The sequence below is a fragment of the Xylaria bambusicola genome, assembly GCF_022495145.1.
Source record: "Xylaria bambusicola strain CBS 139988 unplaced genomic scaffold F5B22scaffold_15, whole genome shotgun sequence".
Classification (NCBI taxonomy): domain Eukaryota; kingdom Fungi; phylum Ascomycota; class Sordariomycetes; order Xylariales; family Xylariaceae; genus Xylaria; species Xylaria bambusicola.
In genome coordinates, this window is record NW_025953568.1 from 536,535 (window position 1) to 557,328 (window position 20,794).

General features: G+C 48.8%; 8 protein-coding genes across 8 annotated transcripts; 5 read left to right on the forward strand and 3 right to left on the reverse strand.

The window, feature by feature from the left end:
* Positions 1–3: 3 nt before the first annotated feature.
* Positions 4–1,511, forward strand: F5B22DRAFT_654586 (uncharacterized protein; the record flags this gene model as incomplete). Its single annotated transcript, XM_047979814.1, has 3 exons — positions 4–31; positions 122–900; positions 1,044–1,511. 3 exons carry the CDS (start codon positions 4–6, stop codon positions 1,509–1,511), a joined length of 1,275 nt encoding a protein of 424 aa, XP_047831931.1.
* Positions 1,512–2,358: 847 nt separating this feature from the next.
* Positions 2,359–3,399, reverse strand: F5B22DRAFT_602595 (uncharacterized protein). The gene has a single exon (XM_047974677.1). It carries the CDS (start codon positions 3,227–3,229, stop codon positions 2,576–2,578), a length of 654 nt encoding a protein of 217 aa, XP_047831932.1. The 5' UTR covers positions 3,230–3,399; the 3' UTR covers positions 2,359–2,575.
* Positions 3,400–6,220: 2,821 nt separating this feature from the next.
* Positions 6,221–7,190, forward strand: F5B22DRAFT_602600 (uncharacterized protein). The gene has a single exon (XM_047974678.1). It carries the CDS (start codon positions 6,685–6,687, stop codon positions 6,934–6,936), a length of 252 nt encoding a protein of 83 aa, XP_047831933.1. The 5' UTR covers positions 6,221–6,684; the 3' UTR covers positions 6,937–7,190.
* Positions 7,191–8,313: 1,123 nt separating this feature from the next.
* F5B22DRAFT_645534 (retrograde regulation protein 2) lies at positions 8,314–10,303 on the forward strand (the record flags this gene model as incomplete). The annotated part of the gene is made up of 8 exons (XM_047978601.1): positions 8,314–8,418; positions 8,481–8,562; positions 8,630–8,658; positions 8,756–8,795; positions 8,844–8,908; positions 8,961–9,148; positions 9,231–9,703; positions 9,762–10,303. 8 exons carry the CDS (start codon positions 8,314–8,316, stop codon positions 10,301–10,303), a joined length of 1,524 nt encoding a protein of 507 aa, XP_047831934.1.
* Positions 10,304–10,774: 471 nt separating this feature from the next.
* F5B22DRAFT_635692 (uncharacterized protein) lies at positions 10,775–14,284 on the reverse strand (the record flags this gene model as incomplete). Its single annotated transcript, XM_047977179.1, has 3 exons — positions 10,775–12,600; positions 12,653–13,061; positions 13,121–14,284. 3 exons carry the CDS (start codon positions 14,282–14,284, stop codon positions 10,775–10,777), a joined length of 3,399 nt encoding a protein of 1,132 aa, XP_047831935.1.
* A 2,207-nt stretch (positions 14,285–16,491) lies between these two features.
* On the forward strand, positions 16,492–17,299 carry F5B22DRAFT_635693 (uncharacterized protein; the record flags this gene model as incomplete). Its single annotated transcript, XM_047977180.1, has 4 exons — positions 16,492–16,693; positions 16,761–16,880; positions 16,936–17,133; positions 17,205–17,299. The coding sequence occupies 4 exons, from the start codon at positions 16,492–16,494 to the stop codon at positions 17,297–17,299; spliced, it is 615 nt and encodes a 204-aa protein (XP_047831936.1).
* On the reverse strand, positions 17,139–18,382 carry F5B22DRAFT_101638 (DUF167-domain-containing protein). The gene is made up of 3 exons (XM_047968667.1): positions 18,247–18,382; positions 17,968–18,186; positions 17,139–17,869 (listed from the first exon to the last, which is right to left on the reverse strand). Exons 2-3 carry the CDS (start codon positions 18,166–18,168, stop codon positions 17,693–17,695), a joined length of 378 nt encoding a protein of 125 aa, XP_047831937.1. The 5' UTR covers positions 18,169–18,186; positions 18,247–18,382; the 3' UTR covers positions 17,139–17,692.
* A 433-nt stretch (positions 18,383–18,815) lies between these two features.
* Positions 18,816–20,643, forward strand: F5B22DRAFT_635694 (uncharacterized protein; the record flags this gene model as incomplete). Its single annotated transcript, XM_047977181.1, has 2 exons — positions 18,816–18,942; positions 19,025–20,643. The coding sequence occupies 2 exons, from the start codon at positions 18,816–18,818 to the stop codon at positions 20,641–20,643; spliced, it is 1,746 nt and encodes a 581-aa protein (XP_047831938.1).
* Between the last annotated feature and the right edge of the window lie 151 nt (positions 20,644–20,794).

Here is a 20,794-nt window from a genome sequence, read left to right on the forward strand (position 1 = left end):
AAAATGGTCCTATCGAGAGTAAGAGCGCCACGTCAGTCTGATTCCGTCTCAGATTTCTTAAAGGATCGACCACTCGCGGCTCGTTTTTGCGCTGCTCTACTTGGGCCGCATCGTCGTGAAGATCCTGACAGCCTAGAAGTAGCTAAGTTAGCTGCTCAAAAGAGGTTGAGGCAGCTCTTTCGTATCTGCTTACGGTCCCGCAACTTTTACTTCGCCACTCGTGGTAGGGATGTATTCTGGCAGTTTGTGAGTGAGCATTGGGACGTCTTCGAGTATTTAGCCCCAGCGAATGTCACCGCTCTTGTCCGAGCCAACGAGGAAATACGGGACGACGGCCTCGAAGGCGTCCTAAAGGGTAGATTGAAGAAGTTGGTAGATAGATTCACGATGATGCACAAAGAAATGCTCTCACGAGACCGCAAACGCCTTTACCGGATCACACTTCGTCCTTCCACTATCTTATCCACCGCCCGTAGAAACAGTAGGCAAGTCAGCAGTTATTTGCTCTCTGCGGCCTCCATTCCGTGGCCGCCCACACACTTTACGAAGCAAGAGATTGTCTGGTTCTGTCACGATCACGTACTATCCCAAGTCTACGGCCTAACCTCAGATACGAAACTCACGAAAGCCGCGCAATTTCCTCAGATACCCGATGCGTATACACATCCTCTTGATGTCCGCCTCTTTCTGGCGTTCACCGCTCTCATAAACATTAGCAGCAATCGCAACATTTCCATCTGTATGACGCCAATAACATTCTGGGATGACGACGAGCGCAGCGATTGGTTTCACGCAACTGCTGGGGCCTCGAAGTTCTGCTGGACAACATGGGACTTCTGCCAATGGGCAAAGAAAGAGTTCGAAAGGGGACGTGAAACAGTGATTGGCCTTTGCCACTTTGTGAGTTTGGCATTTCGCCCTTTGACGTACCTTATTACTAACCTTCGCAATGTCCGTAGCACTGCGTCGCAGAAGACAAGCCGTGGAAATGGTTTGAGAAGGCTTTCAATCCTACCAAACATGGCCGACGAGATGTTTTTTAGTCGAAGACAGCTCCTCGGTACAGTGTCGGAGTTTTGATTCGAAAGTTGGAAAAGGACAGTTACGAGTTTATCATGGAAGATGCTCACCATCACCGCGTGTCTGCCAATCCTGGCTACTACAGAGATAAATATGGCGTCTATCCTGATACAGGCATGGACTTCAAAGCTGCCCTTCTTGAGGATGTCGCTGCCCATTTCAACATTACTTCGTTCTGGCGCGGCGGGGATGTGCCAAATGCATTTGCCGACTTCGGTATTGGCCTTCGCGACACGGTGTCCACGTCTTGTAGCTTCGTCTTCTTGGCGGCTCAAGGGAAGGTGCCGACGCAGAACTTGTATCAAGATGGTTGGAACTTTTCGCGAGGCATCCCGAAGAAAATGCAATACTGGGAGGAACAAGATGAGGAATTGACGGAGGAAGAGTTGACCGACTGGGACGATGATGATAGTGACTATCGTGATGACTAAATAACTTAAGTCCAATTGATTCTCATGGTCAGGTACCAAAGTAAATATATCAAAAGAAACGGATCGTACGCGAAAACATTATAACCTCACGGGTGATGAAATACGGACAACTAGACATAGCTTCCTAAGTGGCAGTCAATTCACATTAATTCTCATATCACCGTAGTATCAATCAGTGATAAAGTGTCAGGAACCTTGTTCTTAACGTATTTGGTAACACTTGTTATTGCGTGAGAGCTGTCTCCCGAGCTCAAGTGCACTCGCACTCAGTAAACTTGTTGTCCAGTCCTCATTGCAGCAGCGGAGGGCTCTGAAGTGACCTCTAACCCATGAAAAGAAACCAATACGCGACTATCAAACAACTCCAAGCCTGTATGCCCCAATTACCGGTCACTCCACCATGCATCTGCCAGCAAGCCACTAGGCCCCCCAACACAGTCCTTGAAGGCAATGAGAGCTACAACAAAAGAGACTCTCTGTCGCACTCTGTCGAAATGACGCCGTTAGGCGTGCAAGTCTAACGGTAGTATATATTCTCCACCAGAATGCGAACGTCTCTGTACATCACCATAGTTTAAGCACGAAGGCTTTGAAAAGATATTGTGCAACCGAAAACCTCGCACTGTATCCTCTACAAGAGCAGCCCCGGCGACGTCACATCCGTATCTCGCGCAGTTAATGCATAATCGGAACCCTGCTGTTGTCAAGAGGCAGCGGGGTAGATCCGGGAGGTCGATTATCTCTGGCCAGTGCGCTCTCAACGCCAGGGAATCGGGGGTTCGGCTCCAAGTTGCAACCAGATCTAAGTATGGTTCGTTGCTCTTGTGTGAGGAAGCAAAGTCCGATAAGAAGCTGGATCGTGAATGCTGAGCGGTTCCCGGCATTGTATCCAACCTCGTTACCACTATGGCACCCGACTGTCAGTGGCTTCCAAATTCGAAAACAGGCTGGGAGGGCGCTAGAGATATGGGAGAACCCGGAAATCCATTTACATTACAAGGCCACACATACTAACTTGGCCATTGACAACAAGAGGAGGAGGAGGAAGTTTTCGGGCTAGGTACTTACTGAGCTCGGTGCTGAATTCCGAAGACATCCAGACAGGTAAGGAAGGACGGATTCGGCAGACGCTCTCTGACAGTCGGATGAAGTCTAACGTCCCACTGCTGAAGGGCTTCATTGTTCTTATACCAAGATGTGGCCTTGATCTGGGCATGGTGGTTCTCCTCTCCCCAGCCAACCAGGACGACAACACGACGCTCTCCTCTCTGAATCAGGGGGTTGGTAATGCCTTGAATAGAAGCTTTCCAAAAGCCTTCTTCAAGAGTCCTTTGAATTTGCCCCCGAGGGATCTGGTTTGACTTGCGGTAGGTGAAGTGATAGGGTTGGGCAGTATGGGCTGGCGACTCACAAGTTCCAGGGTGATGGTCTGCCGTATCTGCTACGATGAAATGGGAGCTAAGCGCCAGTCTCGTGATGTTCTCACCACGAGGGCCTGGAGCCACACACCCGGGGATGTTGTTCTTTCGAGCTCCCTTCGCTCCATGAAAGATGGTGGCGGTATCATAAATGGTGTATCCAATTTCGGTGACTGAATCGGCATTCTTGCAGTCAGTGTTAACACTGACACTGAAAAGAACAATTGCTGTATCATTAGGGATTCGCGGCTGATTTGGGAGTTTAGGCCAGAATTGCTGAGATTCCTTCGATGGCTTCATCTCTAGAAAGGCATCCGCTGGGGGGATAACTGGAATTGACTGGAGTCAGTAATCACCCTTTGAGGTGAAGATACATGACTTTTGTGATATTAATATGATCTGATGAAACTCTTGTCTTTGTAACAGGATCTTTGCATTTCTACAAGCAGCTATGTGAGACATAAAACGATTCTAAGAGAAGCATACCATAAAGAGGAGAACCTCGACTGTCAATTTGCGTCTCTCCATCTTCATCTTTGAGAAAGCTACCATGCCCAAGTAGCACAGGAAGAAAGTCTGGGGGAGGAAGAGACATGTTAATAGATCTGAGAGTGAAAAAGGAGAATAGGGGCGGACGGATGAAACGAAGAGGGGAGAGAATCGGCGCCAAAAGGAGGCTAGGAAATGAAACTCAATTCTCAGAGTTTTATGAGGTTGAAAGAAAGAAGAAAGAGGGAAAAAGTTCAGGAACCCAGAAAATTTCATGCTGTCAATAAATACACGATGGTACAATGGTACCAGCTATACGCCCCCCAGGATACCATTGTGGCAAAGACAAACATCATTCACTGCACCCCAACTGTGAGCCGGGACTACTTCGTAGGAAGCAATTGCAGTAGCCTGGTGCACTCAATAAATCAAAAAAGAAAACAACAGTGCAAATGTCAGTGCACAGAGGTTTGAATTAACTATGGAGCATGAACTTGAACTTTAGAGAATACAGCCTGCAACTGCACAGTACCGTGCAGCAAGTATCATCTTGATAGACAGATCTGAGACTGCAGTACATCTTTTTAGGAGTCTATGCATGGTACAGGTGAGTTGTATCATTCAGAATTGATTACATCTGCCAGATACCACTGGTACTTTGTTGACCTAAGTAGGAGACTTTGCAATCAAACAAAGATAATAAAGATACCTAGGTACTTCAAAAGTGAAGTTTCTAGAAACTTAGTTCTTCCACTGGCCTGAAGGAGACACAACCTATCTGTATTGCCCAGGCAACCTTCATAACATGCCGCCTATCTCATCTATTTGATGTGACCTATGGCTATGAAGGGGACCAAGATCAGACAAATGTCTCAAACATATACTTCTGGCAATTGATGAATTCGTTTCCACCAGTATACAGTCATTGATATATGCTACAATATAAGGACAATGCAATAATCTGTGAAGTAAAGACTTGTGAGGAACATCTGAAGCCATGTTAAAAGTCTCCCCCAATCAAATTGCATTGGGAATTGAGGACATAGGCACAACAGTCATGAGTATATTAGAAATCTGGAAGGGATTACATGCATGTGATGCTCAGTTTTGGGTTAGCAGTGAAAAGCTTCAGGGATAATTATGCAGAGGTTCGGATATGGCTTCTCATCCTTGAAGTGCGCTGACTTGGTCGCTAGAGTCGTTGAGATAGCGTGTAAACTTCAAGGTCGGAAGTCGTGATGAACGGAGGCAGTGGCTCTTAGATATGAACAATAATGAATAGTTCTCATCAATACACCGCGGAGCCCATCAGTGGCTAAGCGAAGATGTTTCGATGTACAGCCTTTACATGGACAATCCGAACAGCAATTCGGCAATTTACTAGTGTGCCCTCGAAAAGCTGTTGACGAAACACAAACATATCATGTCATAAGAACAGAGTCGAACGCGATATCGCCTTTGTCATGAACAGTAGTTACATGCTCTTGATGGATACCAAGTATCAGCATACTAGGATGAGAAAGGGGCATCATAGGTTCCTGCCTCTCCTCGCCACGCTGCGAAACTACACAGACCATCTGATTCTAAATCACTCACAGAAGAAGCTAGATACCTAAAGAAGAAGAGAAGAAAGTGGGAAAAAGAGACAAAAGACAAAATTCCAAACGTACAACACCGAGGATTCGCTGGTCGTCACCGACCCAACTACTAATTCGGCGCTCACTAGCTTATCTAAGGGGGAGCGGACGGGACCCCGAGTTCTCCAGCGGCTATGGTCGTACGTGCCAGTTCATTCCTGTGTAGTAACATATATCCTTGTGTCCTTGGGTCCAGGTATTGTAGAGTTCAATGATGTATCCCTATTCACACACCAGACTCTGCCAACTTTTGCAATTATACAAAATTCTCCCTGGACTTTGACATCATGCCCCAAACCCCAAGCCTATCCTGCTACATTGGGTCAGAGACGCGGGAATTGCTGACCCCATGTCATGATGCGGTGCCCATCCACACATCTGGGGATGCTCTTGGACCTCACTCGATCGCGTCCAGGGAAGCCCACCAAGTTCCATGGCTTTACGTTCGGGAGTGAGAGCATTTTATTTCGCTATGGCTCGGCACGTGTCTTCGGAGCAGAGATATAGTAGATACTTGGAAGCGTCGTCGGCGTCGTGGACGACGGCACCAATATCCTCGGCAGCTATATCCGTGACGCTCGCGAAAGTAGCATCTCCGCCAGGGCCTTCAGGTCTATCAGCAGTAATTTCTATACTGGTATAGTTTTCAAAGCTGTTTTACTCGCCGGTGATGACAATCTGTTGCTTGCTTTCCCTTTATTCATTGCCATCAACGTAAGCTTTGTTGCGATACCGATGAGCTTCAGGGTGTTCAAGGCTAGACTAGAGAACCATGCATGTAAACTTGTCAATCATTTAGAGATAGAGGCTCTAGTCGCTTTCTTCAAAGTCATCCACAGTGATGGATGTGATTGTTGTCTAGCAGTGATGCGTGGTTTGTGCTCGGGGTCTCGAAGCTTGATATTCAGGTTACTGTGCGCGTTGATGAGATGATAGATATATGCTTGTTACGCGTACCTTCTACGAAGTATAGCATATCAATTTGACGCTCATTTTGTTCATCACAGTCTGGAGGTTACGAAACACCCCCGTCGTCGTCGCAAGTGAAGTATCGTCGTACCCCGCCTCCAACTTGAATCCATCATTCCCCGCAGAGCTATGACATAACCCCTGCTTCTCCACGCCTTGGCGCGGCGCGGCGCGGTTTCCAATCAACCCACGCGTCTCGGCACTCAGGCGCATCACGATGGAGCTTCTGTAGCAAACAACAGTATCGTTTCACTTAACCTAACGGTCTTTCTCGGCTTAGAATCGAGCCGGCGCCCACGAGTATGTCCTGATGCCGGAAAGCCTAGCTCATCCTAGATATCCGGTAGGCTAGAGATCTGAGGCATAGACGCGCGTCTGGCCTTTGAACCCTGGTAAGCGTTACGGTCATTCTCCAGCAGAACAGTGAGTTTTATGCCTTTGACAATCTCTCCTGTCCACGGCGTCTTGCCGTCTGGCGAAGTACTCCACGGGGGCGATGGCGTAATGTGACTTAGAGTTCAAAATGAATCTAATGGTGACCTTACATCCGTGACTCTCAACTTACAAGCGCAACGAAATCGAGCGCATGGCGGCCAAGCTCGAGCTTTCCGAGGCTGTCAACGTACCCAGTTGCGATAGAGTGAATGACCTTCCGTCCCCATGGCGGTGACGGTGTGCTGTGGGGGAAATTATCACCCAGAGGACGCGCAGGCCGAGTTCGTGCACCAGCTCTTGGACAGTGAGACCGTCGCCACGAGAACGAACGAAGCCGATTTCCTCCGAGACCAAGCGGGTTTCATACCCGGTACTCTTTCGATGCTGCCGTCCACCTGTCTTGTCGACTTACCTGTTAATAATAGGGGTACAAGCCTATCAAGGGCTTCTATGAGCCTGTGCGTGGCTCGGCGCTAGACATCGCCGGGCAGGGCGTTGCGAACCCGATTGGTGCCATTCTGAGCGTGGCGCTCCTGCTGCAGTACAGTCTCGGAACAGAGGAAGACGCTCAGTCTATTTAGAATGCTGATGATAACACATTACTGTAGACGGCGGGCTGAAAACTAAAGATGTGAGTGGCTCTGTCTGAACGGAGGAGATGGGAGCTGCTATTAGGGAAGATATGAAAAAGGTATTGGTGTAATCGAGATGAGTCATGCATTACATTTTTGAGCTCGCTTAGACTATATATTCCTTTCATGAAGATTATTTGAGTGTCAGGGAGCAATCGCACTTTTTTTTTGTAAGTATGAGTGCCATGAAATCCAGACATCCAGAATTCTTATTGACGATCCTATACGTGATCGAACCACGAACCCAATTCCACGTTGAAACAATATAAGAAAATGACAAATTAAAAAAAGAGTATTTTTTTCTCTTTCTAGTTAAGTACAGGATTCTCCATCTCTCATACAGACCACGTGGTCTGACGCATGAACTCGCAGAGGGCTTCAAGTTGCGTTATCAGGGCCTATGCATCGAACAGAGGCGCCCAGAAATGCACTATCTGGAACACAGCTTCATGTCGTGCACGCAACTCATCATCAGATGACCCGGCAGGACGCCCCCGTTATCAAGTAAAATTTACTTCAACCTAGACTTCTCCTGGCCTACTCATGCCTCTGCTGATATAATGAAGGCCGCAAGCTTCTTAGTCGTTTCTTATTCGCGTGTATGGCCGATGGTTCACTTGACTAAGATGGACAGGGTCCCTGCGGGCCGTAAACCGGCAGGAATGAGGCGGCTCTACTAATGCATCCGGGGAAGGTAGCGGTGAGCCTCCGCTCTCTTTCTTGGAAGGGATACTCGATAAGACCTACATACGGGACCACCCGGCTGGCACCCTTCCTGACTCTATTCGACTCTATCCACGTCTCCTACGATATCGTCATACTTATTATCCAGGTTACTCAGCATGGCACACCCGTCTATCAGCTTTATGCAGTTTGGATCACCATTAACCTTACCCCGGCTCATCCCTGGCCTATCCCTTGCCTTTTCGGTACCGATCTAACGTTCCTAGTCCCTGGACACACAGGCAAAAGCGCTGACGATCCCGCCATCTCTCCGCAAAACCGGGGAAATTTCGTGGGGTTACCTTCTGGGGTTCTCCGCAGCGGGGGCGAACGACAAGCCGTATTGTATGGTCTACAAGCCTCATCCGGGATCGTAATCAGCTCATCACCGTTGCACAAGAGCTTGTTCATTTAATATCGAGTGGTAGTATCTTCACCTGGACTCCCAGCCGTCATTCATTCCCTCTTTTCTTATATTGCAACTTGTGTGTGTGACAAGATGGATTCTTCTCACTCTACCCACTCGGCTGACACTAAGACCGTCGATGCTACGCATCTTGAGAATGCGGGCGTTAAAGGCAAGGGTGGACTTGATGAGAGAAATGTATGAATTCTACGGAATGGACAGTATAATGTCGCAATGCTGATCCTGGCTGGAATTGGTAGTTGCCGACTTACCAAGATGCGAAAACGCGACGAATCCTTCGAAAAGTCGACTTTCGCTTGATTCCAATGTTGACACTTCTCTGTAAGTTACCTTGCCTTACGACAGCAACAGTTTACGTTATCATCATCTGCTAATATCCTGTATTTAGATGTGCTTGCATTTTTGGATCGTGGAAATGTAGGCTGATATTATTTCCTAATCTAGATGCTTATGCCTCATGTATCTCATACTCATCGGTATCGGGCCTTGACCTGACAATTCATGAAAATTTCAGATTGGAAATGCCAAAGTCGCGGGGATGAATGAAGATCTAGGTATGCTCTTAAATTTCCTTATAAGTTCACTGACTGACAGCCACACAGGGTTGACCGGAACGCAATACAATTTAGCATTAACAGTATTCTTTTTTCCCTACGCAATATTCGAGGTTCGTCATGGAATCCCACCAAGTGATCCGAAAACTCACATGGTATCTGTAGGTCCCAAGCAACATTGTGCTTAAACTCCTTCGTCCTAGCATATGGATGTGCATACTCATGCTCTCATGGGGGTTGGTCATGACATTTCAAGGGCTAGTCAAGAACTACGAACAGCTGGTTGTCACTCGAGTCCTTCTTGGAGTAACGGAATCTGGTTTCTTCCCTGCCGCTACATATCTCCTGACAATGTACGCAATCTTTGAACCTGTATGACCAGACAACACACATAGTGATCTGGTGAGGACTAATTAACATCTTGTCTCTTCATAGTTGGTACTGCCGCTTCGAGATCCAGACCCGAATCGCCGTCTTCTTCTCCGCCGCGTCCCTCGCAGGCGCCTTCTCGGGTTTACTAGCGTTTGCGATTGAGAAGCTTAACGGCAAAGGAGGTCTAGAAGGATGGCGCTGGATCTTCATTCTCGAAGGCATCGCTACCGTCATTGTCGGGCTCACTCTCCCATGGACACTGCCAGACAGCCCTGCCATGGCCGGCTTCCTCACTCAAGACGAGAAAGAGCACCTGCAGCGCCGGCTGGAGCAAGACGCCGGAACCTCCTCGGGACAAGTGCAGATTGGCGAGAAGTTCCAGTGGAAGTTCCTAAGGGCTGCTCTAACTGAATGGAGATTGTATTTCGGAGTCATCGCATACTGGGGGAACAGCATTTGTCTCTACGGGTTCACGTATAGTGCCCCCAGCATCATCCTGCAGCTGGGGTACTCTGCCGCCAATGCCCAGCTACTCAGTAAATCCACCCCGTTCGCAGACCTAAAGATATAGGCACGGCTAATTCAACTTTCTAGCTATCCCTATTTACATCGTCGGGGTGCTTAGCGTCCTATTATTTGCCCGCATAGCTGACAAGAGACGTTCTCGCTGGATCTTCATCGTAACACCATTCTGCATCTCGGCCATCGGCTTCATCGCCTTACTCAGCATCCCACACCCAAAATACCCCGGGCTAACATACGCTTTCCTATTCACCATCCCGGCTGGCGTCTATCCGCCCCTCGTCGGCATCTTGGCCTGGGTCGGGAACAATCTCGCGCCATCCTGGAAGCGGGCCGTCGGAATGGCTCTGCTCATTTCCCTCGGCAATCTAGGCGGAGCCATCGGTTCAAACATCTTTCTGGAGGGTCAGAAGCCTCATTACCCCCTGGGCTACGGATTCTCACTTGGAATTGTTGTCGGGGCTATTGGTTGCGCGCTAACTCTGGCGTATTCTTGGGACCGCGCAAATAAGAAACGAGACGCTGTTTCTGAGAATGAGGTTCGTGCTAGGCATTCCGAGCAAGAGCTATTGGATATGGGTGACAGATCACCACTATATCGATATGTAGTTTAAAGTGGTTTCGGGTGGTTATTGACTGTTAAGCTTAGACTGCACAAGTAGTTATGCAGGCTTGCTTCGCTGACCTTTGGATATAGTTTATGGTTAACGTTTTTACTAGCATGTATCTCCTTCAAATGGAAAAGTTAATGTACGACGAAGGTTCTGTAAGCATCTATTATACGGAACTTATCATCTATGTTACATGGGGCTTAGTTACGTTTGATTTATTACCTCGGGTTTTGCCACGATCACAGATCTCATGACCGAGTATGACAGCCGTAACCTATAGTCGCCATCAAGCTGGGGAAATGCGGATGGACATGCGCTTACATGCAATAGTCTAGAAAACCCATAAAGCACTCGCCATACCCATAATAGACTGCATTCTTCAAAGGCGCTATGAGTTTAGGACGCTAAATCTACAAAGTTGCCAAACTCCGATGACGATGCAATGTTAGATCTGGATATTAAACTTCCTTCCATCTATTCCTGTAGCTTGAGAGGCGGCGCATCTCCCATGACTGCTTCCGGAACAGGCGTGTTGGCAGGACTATTGGCTGGCTGCGGGGGATTGTCGACGGCGATACTATCGATCACCTCAAGCTCCTGCGAGGCGTTGATCATATCAACATCCCCATCTGCCGCCTGCGCTCGCTGAGGGACTTCAACTAGGCTATCCTTCAGCTCATCCCTCACATAGGCCACATAGTATGGATCCCCACTATTGTTAAGTTCATCCACGACTTGTTCCGAATCTCTTTCATCCTTGGTTACAAGGCTGTCATTGTACTTATACCAGACTTGGTTTTTGAAGTCTCTAACCCACACCCAATAATGTCCAGCACTCATACCACCTCCATGACAAATGATGGCATGCAGCTGGAATTTGTGTTGCTTCATGGAATCAAATGCGTGGGCTTCTTCTTCACGTAGTATACTGGACGTGGCGTAATCCGCGTCATCCATCCTTCGACCAGCTTCCCACAAGGCATCAGCAAAGCTTAAGTTGCCAATATCTTCAGCGTTGGAGGTCGACGTCTCTTCGGAAGGCTTTGCTTCAATTGATGGACCAGGATCACCTGTCTCAGGAGCAGGCTTAGTTACCCGTGGGATATCCCGCCATAGCTCGCTATTCAGGTCAATTGTATCTTGGTATACAGGTTGGGTTTTCTCTCTTGCTTGAACATCTGCGTATTTATTCCAGCCCTGTGCTTCCGGGGATACGAGAACTGTCTCAGTACAATCTAAAGCTCTCGAATCGAGTTCCTTGATCCGTTCCTGGATTGCCCATACTCGCCTACGGGTTCTCCATAGGTCGGACCCTGGCGCCGTTTCCATATATCGGTCCATATAGAGTTGCTCAGGTATTATGACTGGGTTCTTGTTCTTGACCCCCGAAGCGTCCGTTCGCTGAATACATATGTGGACGATAGGGGGTAGTTTGCGTATGGTAGTATAGCGAGCAAGACCACCATCGGAGAGGAGCTCATAAGAAAAGTATCGGTCAAGTGCTTCATATAAAGTGTTCTTGGTTTTGAGTTCCTTGTTGGGATGAGGGAACGCAGTGATCCACCTCTCAGGGACAACTTCTTCGTTAAGTATATCTTCGTCTGTGGATGGTATATCGATGAGCGGCGCATCTCTAGCCGTTGTTTTAATTGTCGAGTTGACAATAGTGGTGAAGAAAAGTTCAGTGATTTTGTCCGCCTGGAGGTTGGGTTTACCATCCATTGGGCCATTAGGGTGAATTGCACGCATTAGATGCTCCAAGATGTTTCCAATAATCTCTTCCACATCTTGTTGTGAGGTGCCGGATCTGTCAGACCGCTCAAGGCGCTCAGAGATCTGGGAAATCTTCTGATCTAGAGACAAGGGCAATGGGGGCTCCTCCATGACCACGTCTTCTATATGTTCGACTGTATCCGAGAGTGCCCTGTCCTCGGGAGATAAATCCCTAGTGTGACCAGTAGCAGCAGAAGTGACGTTACTGGCAAGCTCCTTGGCCGGAGTTTCGGTCTCCGCATCTTCCATCTCATTTACGAGTGTTTGTGAACTAACGGAGCTAGCGGTGTCACGGTGTTCGCGAATGGGCTCAACGGTAACGTTCACTGTGTCAAGGTCTTTATTTGGGGAAGAGGGTGGAATTGGAGAAGGACGTGCTGGAAGGGGCGGCGGTTGGTTCTGATCTTGCGAAGTGAGAATTTCCTTGGCAGATGAAAGTGCAGTATTGGCAAGCTTTTGTGAGGGACTAGCGGAGGCGCCTGTTGTAGTCTGTAGCTCCAAGAACAGACGGCTAAGTTCTTCAATGACTTTTAAGAATTAGCAACCCTGTATTCCTTCCTTGGTGAAGGGTTCACTCACATTGACGAGCTACAATGGCCTCCTCCAAAGTAACTCGTGTACCATTGCCACCGGTCCATCGGTTACTGACCGACGTATCGTCGAGCCCAAGTTGAATTTGATCGTGATTGAGAACCATCTCCCGAACAGGCTTGACATTATAAAAGTACTGCAGTAAACTGTTCAAATAGCAGGTGTTGCCAATATTCTTCAAGCCTGGAGGGGTACTAAATGAGACCGCTGGGTCTGTGATTGACGAAGGCTCTCCATTTGCGTTACCTTTCTGTCTAGATGCAATACCTCCTGTTTCTCGAAGAAAATCCGCCGCCTCTTTTAGACTTTGTGCCTCGCCATGTTGGTCTTGCTGAAATTTAAGGTCGCTTAATACCTCAAGAGCCTCGACGACCCGTTCTCGGTCTACCAGCTCGTCCTATACGACGAACAAATTAGTAAACATCCCAGTGCGCGAGGAGTGAGCGAAAGGCGTACTACGTTAGCAGCGAATTCCCGGATCATATCTGCAGTGAACGACGCGTCTACTTTCAATAGACGACTGGCAGACCTGATGCTCATTCGTCTGCTCTTCGGGCCAGTTGAAGATGCGGCAGTAGCCAAAGAGTCACCTCGAGCAACGTCACCCTGCAAGTCGGCCCCTAAATAATTACTGATAATTTCGAGGTGCCGAAAAATATCATGTTTTAATGGACGAGTCGAATTGGATTCTAGTAAGTCGCTAACCGCTTTCGAGATGGTGTCTTTGTCTTCCGTGTAGGTAGGGTTCTCGAAGAAGTAGTCGAACGCGGCTTTGACTTCGGGGTCAAGTGAAGGCCTCTGGTCAAACTGGGATCTATAAATAATGATGTTTAATGAAGCTTCTTCATTGCGTTCGCTGATACAACGAAGCCCGGCGTCTAGAAATAAATCCCGCCGGGAAGGGCATATATCAGCTAGAAGAATCGCGGCCCAACTGAACCACTGAGGGGGGAATTCCTTTAAGCACCCTATTTCCACTAGGTCATCCTCCAAAATCCCGTCCGCAGAGACTAAACTGACACCAGGACGAGCCGCATGAGCCGCATAGCCTGGAAAGGCATCCATCAGCTTCAACCAAGCTGGGGTCGTATTCGCTCCAGGGACCAAAGATCGCAACTCTTCTAAAGTGTCCTCCAAATGGGCTCGTCTTGTGTTCACTGGCGTAGGGCTGCCCGTGATGATCGGTTCAGGCTCGGTGATATACCAACATTCTTCATCATCCTCGTCCTTTCTTTCCTCGAACCCTAAATACCGAAGAATATCATCGAGATCGTTGCCGAACGAAACACGAAATCGCTTATTACGCTTCTTAATTTTTAAAACCTGCCCACTAGGCTTCTTGAGACGATCCTCGATGTATTGGGCCAGTGTTGTTACGGTGGAAGATCCACCAAACCAAGCCGCGGGAAAATCGGCAAATCTGTCAGGGTCTTCGTTTCTTGCTAGTTGTAAATTTCGAAGAATTCTCTCTTCGTCTCTCATCAAATCAATCTGCCAAGTATGGAATTTTGGCGGTATCACCGATATTGTGACCATGTATAAACAGTCTTTTGCAGCACAAGTGAATTCTCTTGCCACGTCTTTGCTATCTTCCGACTCAGCAGGGGAGGGAATGAGCATATGGATGGGGTGCTTTTCGTCCAAGCCTCTAGCACCAGTCTTGTAAGTGTGTACGTGAAAATGATACCTAGACTCGGCACATAGGAGGGATAGAAAAGATTGATCACTAGTCTCATATGTTTGGTCGGGAAGGAGAAGCATAGTATGACTGGAACAGCCTGGGTCGGTAGGATAACACAACTCAGGCAGTCGTAACTCAAGAAAGCGACGAAGGAACATCGGTGACGAATATGCTACAATGAGTTAATGGATGAGTTCTAGCATAGTGACCCTAAGTTGGAAAGAAACGAGGTGACCACTCACCATGGGAGTCGGCTGTCGCGCGGAAGGCAGCTATAGCCTTATCCTGTTTAGCCCGCCGATATGATATATTTTCCATTTCGCCAGATGGTGACTCGGGCGGGGAAAGCGTAGCCATTTTGGAGACTGCAGCCTTGGCTGGGATCTACGGTGGCTGTATGAACAGGAACGGCGACAGACCGTGGTCCTGATATCAATGAGATCGATTGTGCAGAGATTCTGGAGAATGTCGAGCGTGAGAGAGCAGCATGCAACTTCTCATCATAGCACTCAGCAAGGATCTGTCTATGTACAACAGAGGAGTTCTACAACCATAGCTTCACCAGGTACCTAGTGCAAACAGTTAGCAGCTACACCTGATGAGGGTTGAGACGTAGTTAGGCCAACAAGTTGACAAGAAATGCGAGTAGTGGATGTAAGCCTCCAAAAATTATTTTAAAATGCTGTCTTGAGAAGAACAATGCCGCCTGGGGGAGAGTGAGAAACAGACATGACTTGGCGTCTCATAGAGCTATGAATGTAGGCAAGATAGGAGATGGCTGTCTAGTACCGCAAAGCAGAATGAGAAATGAATGAATGGAACCTGCGGGAACCAGTGCTCATGTGTGCTTGAGTGATGTGTTGACTAGGTATGGATGAAACCAAACATGGCCATAGCAAACATAAGTGACACACAAGAGTTTTGACGTTTTGCAAGGCGAACAATCAAGCAACCTTAGATCGAAAGTGGTGTATGAGATGATAGGAACCAGCTACAAACCAGAGAGCCCACTGGGTGCTGGAAAGGCAAGAGCTAGACCAACACACAAGAGCAATATTTGAGAACCTGACCTGGTGCTGGTACAGCGTTGATATCTCGTGTAAGAGACGCGTCGTTAGAACTTACTCTATGACAAAATGGTGGCTGCTATGACAATGGATCGGGTCGTGGCTTGGCGAGGGCGTCGCGGCTCGAAACAGCGCCGAATCAGAAAAAGAGAAGCCAGGCCAGGACAGCAGCTGGGAAATAGAACCGCTTCAAAAGCGCGGGTTTCAGGAGTAGGAGGCTGGGTAGTCTGTGGGAGAGCACATGTTGGGATGAGATGCTGTCAAGAGGCTATCAAGAGATGAGAGAGCCGAGAGTTTTGCTGCTCGCTGGATGACTTGATCCTGAATCTGATCCCGAATGTGATCTTCTACTTAACCATGGAGGCCAGAAGCTATGGAGGCCTACAGGGCTTTGCTTGGCTGTGAGAGGAGTGAGCTGGTGCCAGGCAACGCAATAATACCAAGCCAGAGGGATAGGTAAGTAGCACTGTAGCGTCTACGTCAGTGCCTAAGCTTATGTAAGTACCAAGGTACCTACTTATGAGGTACATATGTAGGTACTGACTGCCGGTGTTGTCTAGACACTTTACCTTCGCCTCGGTGTTGACGTATAGAGTTCTAATTGTTGCGTATACCACTATACATACCTACATAAGTATGTAGCGGGTTCCATAGCTAAATACAGAAATTACTTGCCTTCGAGGATACCTCCAGGGCTCTCTAAGTAGACACCTCTTACAGTGGCAGGTACCTCGAACCGCCTCCATCCATTCTCATCCACTGCCAGCGAATTAGGTACTTACCTAGGTACTTAGGTACTCCCCCACTGGATACCTAATCATCTTCGGCCAATCAAAGCTGCAACGGACCAAAGGTAAGTCCAGCTCCGACGAGTGGGGGCTGCACCCACCTCCGCATCAGCCAATAGGGAAAACCACGGGTGGTCATGGCCTTGGGGCCTCGAATCAGAGTGATTCAATTGACGTTGACAAGAGCTCCGACCTCTCCACCGTAGCTGCTGGGCTTGCTATCAACCTCTGCCAACCTTCGTTACGAACCTTTACCAACCTCCAACTGCGACCGTCCCCGGCTGGCTCAAGATGGCGAACCCTCACCCCATCCAGCGACTGGCCGAGGACCGACCCTTTCACCAGAAAGATTCCATCAAGTCCGGTCTCCACGGCGCCGTGGTAGGTGGTGGAGCTGGTCTCTTCGCCTCCGCCGTGCAGAATTCGCTCGCAAAACACCATGTTGGGGTTTGGGGCGTCTTCACACGCACTGGTGGCACCATCGCCTCATTTGGTAGGAGCCCATGCTACTCTCCCTTCCCCTCTGTCTGTCTCGGCACTGCTGACGCGGACTGCGACAGCCGCCCTCACAACTGTTTACAGCTTCTCCAAGGATGCCGCTGCCAACTTGCGCGAGAAGGATGATTCCTTCAACATAACTATCGCTTCCTTTCTAGGAGGTGCTACACTAGGGCTAAGGTGTATGTGCTTCAGATTGGGCACCGTGTCGAGACTCTTTACTAACAGACGGAGCAGCCGGCCGATTGCCGCGTGTTCTTGGTCTTGGCGCTGCCTTCGCCGTTGTCATGACTGCCTTTGATTTCACTGGTAGCAGTCTCGTTGGCAAGCAGACCGAAATCTCCAGCATGGATGAGTACGATCGCAAAGAATATCTCCGGAAGAACCGTAGACGACCCATAGAAGAGACAATAGCCGATATTGGGGAAGGCAGAGGTAAATACCTCCCAGTGAAGCATTTTTGACTAACCACGCGCACTTTTCGCTCTGCTGACCTCTCTATCTAGGAATTGAACCGCCGGGTTACGAAGAACGAAGACGAGAGAGGCTAAAGGAGAAATATGGTGTCGATATCAAACCCGTCTCGGCGCTAGCAAACTAAACTCCTGAATACCCAACCGGCTCATACCTGTACATATGCTATACAATGTGCCGTGTAACCTACCAAATATTCCTTTGTCAGCTGATATAAATGTGTCTCTTCTCCTTATATGAGGCGTCGGGCACAGATCTGGAGTTGTAAGTGAAATTTGGGACACACCCAATTTTTTTTTTGTTTAGCTCTCCCTTTCTATGATGAGATTCCTTAGAGGCTGTTTATGACTCTTTACGAGCATGATTAGTCTATCACCATTGTTCTATCATTCCTGATATTTTGGGATTTCCCGCAGATGATGTGTCGTATTCCAGCTTCAGGATACTCAGGACTAACAGTGTTCTGTTTGCTAGATCTTTCCATATTGCAGTTCCAATGAACATGTTGCAGAATTTTGAGTTACTTGTCGTTACGAGAGGAGGCCGCGGAATCTAGCTTCTCTCTTACAGATTTTATAATGTCTGTCGCGTCCCGCAGCCATTTTTCACCCAATGAGCCGCTCAACACGCTGACCGTTTTATCCCGGGACTTCAACCCATGTGTGATTTGCAAGTCAGACTTTGGCATATCTAAGGCCTACACTCTATAAGCACAGAACGAGGATATAATGAATTCAAAAGTGGCTAAATATCATGCTCCGTCCTGAACACGTGAACAGAGCAGGCATCACTCACCTCACTAAGAACTGCCAAGACGGCTTTATTAGCCTTGCCGTCCTGTGGTGGCGCGGATACGCAAAGCTCGATAACCTCGTCAGTGATGGCGACGACACCTTCGCGTGCTTTGCTAGCGCCGGGCCGGACATGGCATCGTAGTAACAGGGTCTCCGCTGATGACTTTGACTGTATGAGGCTGATGGCGGCTCGAGATGACATGGTGAGAACAATATATATCTTTTGCCTATTAGTAATGTCTACACATACATACAGCTTGCAATCAATCGGTCGTCCTACCTCGAGCGTAGAAGTGGGTACGCGCTGGATTTAATAAGTAATTGGCCCTGTCCGAGAAGTATATCCGAGAAGTATATTGTATTAAACTCAGTCGCAAGGAGCATCATTTAGATTGGACATGAGCGCTACAATCAAGCACCAATGCAGTACATAACTGCACGCTTGGATCTTGTACCCGAGACTCGCGGTGGAGCTTGGCCATCTCTTGCATCAGCCCCACTTGTCTGTCGCAAGAGCTTGGAATAGTGGGTACTCTTACTGAGTAAGTACAGGTAAGTCGCGACAACGGCGCGATCTATTGCAGAAAATAGGCAAGTCCCTTCGATTTTATCGATAGCACAGCACGGTACCTGCTACCTACTACCAGTAGTATGGTTTACTTAGCCTTGCCTACCAGGTATAGTTCGAATCTCTTTCGCCACGGTTTCAATGCGAACACGCTTTGTCAGTCGTTACAGTCACAGTGCAAGTTGGGCTTGTCTCGATCGAAATCTCAGCATGTCAATTTAACCCGGTGCATGTTTATTGCCCGCATCCTCTCGATTACACGCCAGCTTCTACGCGGCAGCATGGGGTCGAGGCCCCCGAGATATGGGAATGGAATCCCTAACGGCTCTGCGAATGGTCCAGCGAATGGCTTCCAACATACTGTGACAGCCCTCAGCAGATGGTCCATACTGAGCGCACATCTTCCTGGTAGGTGTCGCCAAATCGCTGTCAATTCAATATCATGTAGATGCGACAGTGAAGCCTAGCTAATACCATCCCTACCGCGCAGCTCCCGAAAAGATCAACACGATCCACGTCTATGATTTCGATAATACGCTATTCCAGACACCTCTGCCGAATCCGAGGCTATGGAATAGTACGACCCTGGGTCGCCTGGGGAGCCCTGATATCTTTGTCAATGGTGGATGGTGGCACGATTCGCGCATACTTGCTGCTACGGGCGATGGCGTCGAGCGCGAGGAGCCGCGTGCGTGGGACGGCTGGTGGAACGAAAAGATCGTCGAGCTAGTTCGGCTGAGTATGAAACAGAAGGATGCCCTCTGCGTGCTGTTAACGGGCCGTAGCGAGCGTGGCTTCTCCGATTTAATCAAACGCATCGTTACCAGCAAGGGCCTGGAATTTGATATGATAGGTTTGAAGCCAGAGGTTGGACCGAATAGTGAACGATTCAAGAGCACCATGTTTTTCAAGCAAGCCTTTCTGACCGCCGCAATCGAGACGTATAAGTATGCGCAAGAGATCCGCATATACGAAGATCGCCCCCATCACGTCAGTGGATTCAGGGTCTTCTTGGAAGAATATAACGAACGCCAGAAAGAGATGCGCGGCGAGCCGTCTCGCGGCCCTATCACAGCAGAAGTCATTCAGGTTGCAGACATCTCCACAACCTTGGACCCAGTTGTCGAGGTCGCCGAAATACAACATTTGATTAACAGCCACAACCTTATAGTCGATGATCGAACGAAACGAGGTCGCAGTGAACGCCTGACCATAAGAAAAACAGTGTTCTTCACTAGTTACATGATCCAACCGGAAATTACTAGGCAATTGATTGAACTAGTTGCCCCTCATTTACCTGATGGCGAGGTCAAGTATCAAGCAAACGCTGTGATCATCACCGCCAAGCCATGTCCACCTAACATACTAGAAAAAATTGGCGGGATGCACTCTAAGATGCGGTGGAGTGTGGCGGGAATTGGATCGTGGGATAACAATCTCTGGGCTGTTTCTCTCCAACCTGTCCCCGCATCAGCACCGTATCATACTGATTCTGCAACTCCATCCGTCGTCATCGCCACCCGTCGCGGCGCTCGCCCTTCGGATGTAAACAGGATCCAGCACTGGCAACCTATACCGCCTGAAAAAGCATTTGTGTTTGAGACCGAAGTCGGCGAGAAGGTCATGTTGCGCATTGAGGCCGAAGACGGTGAGGATGATGAGAGTGATAGCTTTGCCCAGCGAGGCAAGCGCAAGCAACCCCGAGCAGATGGTGATGACCGGCAACAACGCTCTGCAAGCGGTGGATACGGCCACAATAACGCACGGGGCTATCACACCGCGAGCCACCCCGGCCGTGGCGGAAGCCGCGGCGGTTTTAGGGGCGGTCCTTCGAGTCGAGGACATCGTGGGGCTTCCGGTGGCCGGAGAGCTGGACGTGGTGGGCGTGGTGGACGAGGCGGTTATCGATCACTAGATGATCTAGGGACTCGAGATGGACAAGGCGGTGTTTCCTACGACGATAATTTCCCGTCGTTAGGCAGCCACCAGCCTACATCTCAACCAGGTATCCCGTCTCAGCAAAACCAATCTTTGCCGCAGCAAGGCGGCCAGTGGCCACCATCCGGTAACTTTGGGACCGGGGCCCCGGATCTCCAGAAATTTTATTGAGATTTAAGATAAATCTAACTCTCCTAATCAATATATGGTAGTCGTGCTGCACTACCCAACAAGCAAGAAAACCGGGAGACAATGGAAAAGTCTTGCTGGAAGACTGAGGGGGGACTAATGGCTAAGCCACTTCTACCCTTGTCTCATCTAA

Coding starts and splice junctions, on each gene's coding strand:
- F5B22DRAFT_602595 (XM_047974677.1), bottom strand. CDS start 3,229: ATGAAGCCATCGAAGGAATCTCAGCAATTCTGGCCTAAACTCCCAAAT.
- F5B22DRAFT_602600 (XM_047974678.1), top strand. CDS start 6,685: ATGGCGGTGACGGTGTGCTGTGGGGGAAATTATCACCCAGAGGACGCG.
- F5B22DRAFT_101638 (XM_047968667.1), bottom strand. CDS start 18,168: ATGTCATCTCGAGCCGCCATCAGCCTCATACAGTCAAAGTCATCAGCG. Junction 17,870..17,967: donor TCTTGGCAGTTCTTAGTGAG/GTGAGTGATGCC, acceptor TATAGAGTGTAG/GCCTTAGATATGCCAAAGTC.